General features: G+C 50.5%; 1 protein-coding gene across 1 annotated transcript in view; it reads left to right on the top strand.

Annotated features, from left to right (window-relative positions):
• Positions 1-6,423, top strand: part of SCTR (secretin receptor) — an 88,866-nt gene that overhangs the window by 77,397 nt on the left and 5,046 nt on the right. Inside the window, exons 12-14 of the mRNA XM_014547886.1 lie at positions 2,266-2,391; positions 3,294-3,385; positions 4,971-5,097. Coding sequence (XP_014403372.1) covers positions 2,266-2,391; positions 3,294-3,385; positions 4,971-5,097 — 345 coding nt within the window. The remainder of the gene's footprint in view (positions 1-2,265; positions 2,392-3,293; positions 3,386-4,970; positions 5,098-6,423) is intronic.

The following is a 6,423-nucleotide window of genomic DNA, read 5'->3' as shown; positions in this document are numbered from 1 at the left end:
CCTCCTCCCCTGCGCTGGGCTTCAGGAAGAGAGACCGAACCGTGACTGGCCTGTAGGGACAGAGGAGACAGGGCTAGCCCCTCCGCCCCCCTCCAGGTGCCGGAGGAATGAAGCTCAGAGCTGCTGGAGGTCGGCCTGCAGCAGGAGGGGCAGCAGGAGGGGCAGCAGGAGAAGCAGCAGGAGGGGCAGCGGGAGGGGCAGCAGGAGGGGAAGCCCCCCCTAGAGAGTGGTGAGGGCAGTGGGGCCAGGGACAGGCGGAGGCGCAAGAGCTCCTATGACCCATCTTGCCAGTGTGTAGGCACTGCGATGCGGTGAGCAGAGCTCCTTGCCCTAAACTGACTGGCCCCATGGCGGCCTCAACTCCACCTTCACTGCTTCGGCTCTTCGGGTCTTGGTCACCTGGAAGCCTCCTCTTGTTAAACGGGAAGAATCGCTGAGCTGGGATCGAGAGGGAGGGGGTGGGTTGTGGCTGGGAGGCTGTGGCTAAACTGGCCGGCCTCAACTCCACCTTCACTGGAAGCCTCCTTTTCTTAAACGGGAAGAATCGCTGAGCTGGGATCGAGAGGGAGGGGGCGGGTTGTGGCTGGGAGGCTGTGGGCCTGGGCACTCGTCTTAACTCTAAGGTGCTTCTGCTGAGCCTTTGGATGTGGACAGGAATACGGGACAGAGGAAGGGATTCATGGGGGATGCACTGGGGTTTTCTTGTGACTGAACCAGCCCCTCAGCTGCGCACAGGGCTCAGAGGGAGGCCAAGGCTGCAGGACCAGCTGATAGAAAGTATCTCCCACAGCCTCGCTGGAGCGGGGAGAGGGCGAAGGACATGCAGGAGCCCACTCCTCTCCCGCCAGCTACTGGGCGGCCTCCGGGGCAGTGGGAGGAGGTGGCCATCCCCTGACTTTCTTCTCTTTTTTTGGAAAATGATAGAATGTGTATTTAAAGAAATAGGAAGACACAAAATACATTTTTTAAAAGGGAATAAAATCACCCATAAATCACCATTTAGCATCTAGATACACATTATGAATACACATGCTTTTCGTTATCTTTTTTACATTTTTATTGATTGATTGTTTTTAGAGAGGAAGAGAGACAGAGAGAGAGCCATCAATTTGTTGCCCCACGCGGGGAGAGGGCGAAGGACATGCAGGAGCCCACTCCTCTCCCGCCGGCTACTGGGCGGCCTCCGGGGCAGTGGGAGGAGGTGGCCATCCCCTGACTTCCTTCTCTTTTTTTGGAAAATGATAGAATGTGTATTTAAAGAAATAGGAAGACACAAAATACATTTTTTAAAAGGGAATAAAATCACCCATAAATCACCATTTAGCATCTAGATACACATTATGAATACACATGCTTTTTCTTATCTTTTTTTACATTTTTATTTATTGATTGTTTTTAGAGAGGAAGAGAGAGAGACAGAGAGAGAGCCATCAATTTGTTGTCCCACTTATTTTTTTAAAATATATTTTTATTTATTTCAGAGAGGAAGGGAGAGGGAGAGAGAGATAGAAACATCAATGATGAGAGAGAATCATTGATTGACTGCCTCCCGCACACACCCTACTGGGGCTCGAGCCCGCAACTAGGGCATGTGCCCTTGACCGGAATCGAACTTCAGTCTGCAGGCTGATGCTCTATCCACTGAGCAAACTGGCTAGGGCTGCCCCATTTATTGATGCATTCATTGGTTTCTTGTAAGTGCCCTGACCAGGGAGTGAACCCATAACCTTGGGGTATCAGGACGACTTTCTAACCACCTGAGCTAACCGGCCAGCGCTCCTTCCTATCTTTTCTCTGAGCACACGTCCTTCCCCCACCCCAAATGCTGAATAAGGTTCTGTGGCCTCGTTCGTTCGTTTGTTTCACTTAGCAGTAGATGTGAGCTCTCCCAGGTCCTTTGAAGTTATCTGACCAACCAGTGGCCACGGCTGCATAGTGCTCCGCAGGAGGAGGGTTCCTCACTCAGTCGAGCGGTTTCCTTTCTGGGACTCTGGGACTCTGACAGCCCCGCCCGGTGGACCCCAGCTGAGGGACGACCAGCCCCAGTGTCCAGGCTGACTTCACAGGACTGCGGTCTGTCGTGGCTGAGGGAGGTGGGATGAGCATTCCTGATGCAAATATCTCCCTCCCAGCCTGTCACGCAGCCTAGAATTACATCATTTACGTCTCATTCTTGGGATCTTAAGATTTTGTTTCTTTTGCCTACAGTGCTCCCTATTAAATTAAATACAACTCCAAGACAACAAAATAAAATGAAATCGAGAGCCTTTCTTTGGTCACCCCATGCACAGCCAGCTCAGAGCAAGATGCGTAACAATCCGAGAAGCAGTGTCCCAGAGCAGCAGTGCTGGGCGAGGAGTCCTAGACGGGCCGCTAGTCCTGTGTATTGTGGCAAGTGTCCCCAGGCCCCAGGCTATTGGTATGAAAAAGAGGGTGCCTCGCTGGGTGATCCCACTCATCTCTGCTTCTGGAAGTGGTGCTGGAGCTGGTGATGAGCGGGGAGGAGAGGTGCCACCACGTGGGCAACTTCATCATGTTCTGGCTCTGGGCACCGGGGTCGGGGAGGGGACACCAAAGAAGCGAAGAAACTCCATTCCTGTCCTTTAGGAAGTGATGATCGAGTTGGCAGACATGTGGACAAGCATTCAACTTGGACAGATGCATGCATTTGGCCCCTCTCAAATATTCCAAGTGCTCTTATGCAGTAGCATGACCCCTAACTACAGTGCATTAGGAAAGGGAGGTGATCAAGGATGGCTTCCTGGAGCTGGTGGTTGAGCTGCCCAGTGACCACAAGGCCCTGAAGCAGTTCTGTGTGATCCCTACACCAGCAGCTTCAGCATCGCCTGGGAGCTTAAAAAATGCAAATTCTTGGGCCGTCCCCAGATGCAGCAGTCTGCACTCTAAACTTTGAGAACCTGTCTATAACGGTTCTACTCAAAGCGTAGCCCAAGGGCCAGCTTTAGCATTCCGGGAGCTGGTTAGAAATGCAGGGTCTCAAGCCCACCAGACCTGCACTTGAACAAGCTCCCAGGGGTTCCATGGCTCCATGTGTGAGGAGTCCTGCCGTGGCTGAGCCGACCTTAGGCTCCTGCAGCGCTGGGCAGGAGTGCTGGGCTGCACAGCTCCACACAGCGTTTCACCAGGACGAGGTGGGGGGAGAGGGGGAGCAGTGATGTGCCATCCTGGGGCGATCCTGGGTGTGGTCTGCAGTGCCGTCTCTGCCTTCAGTTCCAGGGGAGGTGATGGGGATGCAAATCACCTTAAACAGCCCTCTGTTTTGTGTTTTACAGATTAATTTCATACTTTTTGTAAACATTCTAAGAATCCTGATGAGAAAACTGAGAACCCAAGAAACAAGAGGAAATGAAGTAAACCATTATAAGTGAGTCGGGGTGGTGGGGGGGGGCAAAGTCTTAGGCAAGCTCAGCCAGCACACATTTACTGAGCACCTACTGCTCACCCAGCTGGTGCTAGGCACCACTGGACACGGGGGAGAAGGGAAAACCGTGACCTAGTTCCAGGGAGTTTATAGTATAAATAGGGGCAGGGGAACGGGTCTGGGGTGAGGAGATAGGAAATCCCAGCGGGACCCAGGAGTCAGGGATTTCACCCTTGGGAAAAGGCTAGGTGGGTGTATTTTTCAGGGAGAGTGACCTCAACTTCCATCAAATTTTTAAGATCTGTAATCCAAGAATACTTTAAAACTGTTCAGATGTTAAAGAGAGATGCTGTATTAGTTTGATAGGGCTGCCATAAAATTCTACAGAATTCTGAACAAGGGATATTAAATTTCTCACAGTTGTGGAGGCTGGAAGTCCAAGATGAAGGTGTCGGCAGGTTTGATTTCAACGGAGGCCTCTCTCCTTGGCTTGTAGTCAGCTGCCTTCTAGCTGTGTCCTCATATGAACTTTTTCCTGTGCTCACATAAGCCCCACACTAATGACCTCAACTTAATCACCTCTTATAGGCCCTATTTGAAAATACTATAGTCATATTCTGAGGTCCTGCAGGTTAGAGCTTGAACTTGTGAATTTGGGCGGGGACACAATTCAACCCATCACAGATATTAAAGGCAAAACAGTGTCTCCCAGAGACTTTCTCTGCTGTGTTCACAGTGTTAAGAAGCTAGCAGCAGCCTGGATTGCTTGGTGACAGATTCCTTAGGATGTCCACAGGGCAGTGGGCTCCAAAGCAGGGTGGAGCTGGGCATTCAGGATAAAATGGCCAGATAAGCCCAGGCTGCTCAGTTCAATTTAAATTTTGGATAAACAACAAATAGTATTTTTAGTACTTACACTCCCCAAAAATCCATTGTTTATTTGAAATTCAAATTAAAGTGGGCAACCTGTATTTTTAAAAATATATATTTTATTGATTTTTTACAGAGAGGAAGGGAGAGAGATAGAGAGTTAGAAACATCGATCAGCTGCCTCCTGCACACCCCCTACTGGGGATGTGCCCGCAACCAAGGTACATGCCCTTTACTGGAATCCAACCTGGGACCCTTCAGTCCGAAGGCCACCGCTCTATCCACTGAGCCAAACTGGTTAGGGCACAACCTGTATTTTTATTTGCTAAATTTGGTCAATCTAATCTGGGAAGAAAATGAAAGAATTTCACCTTATCATCAAACAAATATGAGTGCTGGCCTTGCTGATACTATATTAGGCCTAGAGTGGCAGTCGTGTCTGCACATCATTACGAGTAAATAGTTATTTGAGCGGGTCCATGTTCTGATTTCTTTACTGGTGGGATGCCTGGTCAGGAAGTTTTGGGACTGGCCATGTGTTGGTAAGTGTTGTGTCTCAGTGATGGGTACATGAGAGTTGAAAGTTTTCCAAAGTGAAAACAAAAAGTCTGGGGACACTGCTGCTATGCCTCCTGCAAAAAGCAAGATGGGGTGTGCAGAGCCGGGCGCCCACGGGCGGGTGAGGGACAGAGACTGCAGCGTGTCCCTGCGTCCGCAGGCGTCTGGCCAAGTCCACCCTCCTGCTGATCCCTCTCTTCGGCGCCCACTATATCATCTTCGCCTTCTCGCCAGATGATGCCATGGAGATCCAGCTGTTTTTTGAACTGGCCCTGGGCTCATTCCAGGTAAGTTTCAGGCCTGTGACTTTCAGGCGAAAAAAGTAGCTCCCTGTTTCCTGAGAGCAGCATGCAGGCCTAGACTGCAAGCCCGGCCTTCCGGAAGGGCTGAGCGGTGCGCTTGGGGAAGGTGGGTGCCGTGGCAGAGACCCAAGAAAAGCAGGGACAGGACCTCACTGTGCTGTGTGACCCTGAGGGGACCCAAGTCCCCACCAGTCAAGTGGGGGTGGGAGGTAAGACTAAGGAGAGAGAGACCGATTCCAGGAAACAAAAGGGGAAAGTAACCCTAACACGCAGTATTGTGCAACTTTCAGCCTCCACGCAGTCAGTGATGTGAGCCCCGAGGCTATGGCTGAGCCATCAAAAAGTGGGGCAGGAAGATGAGCATTGCCGGAGGGTGTTTGAAAGAATAATATCCTCATATTCATATTGGGAAGTCCATAGAAATGCCCCAAACTGAGAAGTCAGAAGTAGCAGCATCAGCATATTATTTAGAATCAGTTAAGAGTTCCAGCAGTTGCCCCTGAGGAACAGGAAATGGGGGAAGGGGGTGTCAGGAGGCTGCTGTTTTGTGTGACTAGAATCATTTGACTCTAAAACCATGAGCATACACAACTTATTGAAAATAAAAACCAACTTAAAAGGGGAAAATATGAAGGGAGAAATTGCCTACCTACTAATTCAACATAGGTTGTGAGGTTAAAAAAAAATAGTAACCATGTTTGGCGACAGGGGCTCCCCAGTTTCACAGGTCACTTGCTTATCTGCTCACAGTTGTATCCTTCCACAAACAATGTGGTGTAGCTTTCAGGGAAAACAGACAGAGGGCAAAAATAAGTCATGAGGGGTCAGTGAAAAAAGAAAATTAAGCCAAAAGAGTTCATACAGAAGCCAACTCCATTAAGTCCTGTAAAGGTGGGACAGGTGGGTCAGAAACTTGGTCTGGAGCTTCCCAGGAGCCAAAGCAAAGACAGAAACACAATTTGTTTCAAGATTTACAGTATCCACAGATGAAAACGAGCTAGTGCCCTGGAAAGGCCTCTGGATTACAGGCTTTGGGGCCTGAGAGGAATTTTCCCCCTCGGGTTTTCCTAGAGAAGCCAGCCTGTTCCCAGCAGGCTCCAGCAGGCCTCCGTCCTCTTCCCCGGGCTGGCCAGGGCCCGGCGAGGGGCTCAGAGCCACCTCACTCCCAGGTTCTGTGCAGGGTGGCCTAGTGCTCAGAGCCTCCTTCTGCTCTGTGCAGGGCCATCCTTTTGTCACTCTCAGGTTCTGGAGGACACATCACTGGGAACACATAATTGAGTGGAGTCAAGTTTTGCCCTAAGCCACGCCCTC

The sequence above is a fragment of the Myotis brandtii genome, unplaced genomic scaffold (genome assembly GCF_000412655.1).
Source record: "Myotis brandtii unplaced genomic scaffold, ASM41265v1 scaffold488, whole genome shotgun sequence".
Lineage (NCBI taxonomy): Eukaryota > Metazoa > Chordata > Mammalia > Chiroptera > Vespertilionidae > Myotis > Myotis brandtii.
Note: the sequence above shows the minus strand (reverse complement) of the source record. Positions and strands in the feature narration are given on the sequence as shown.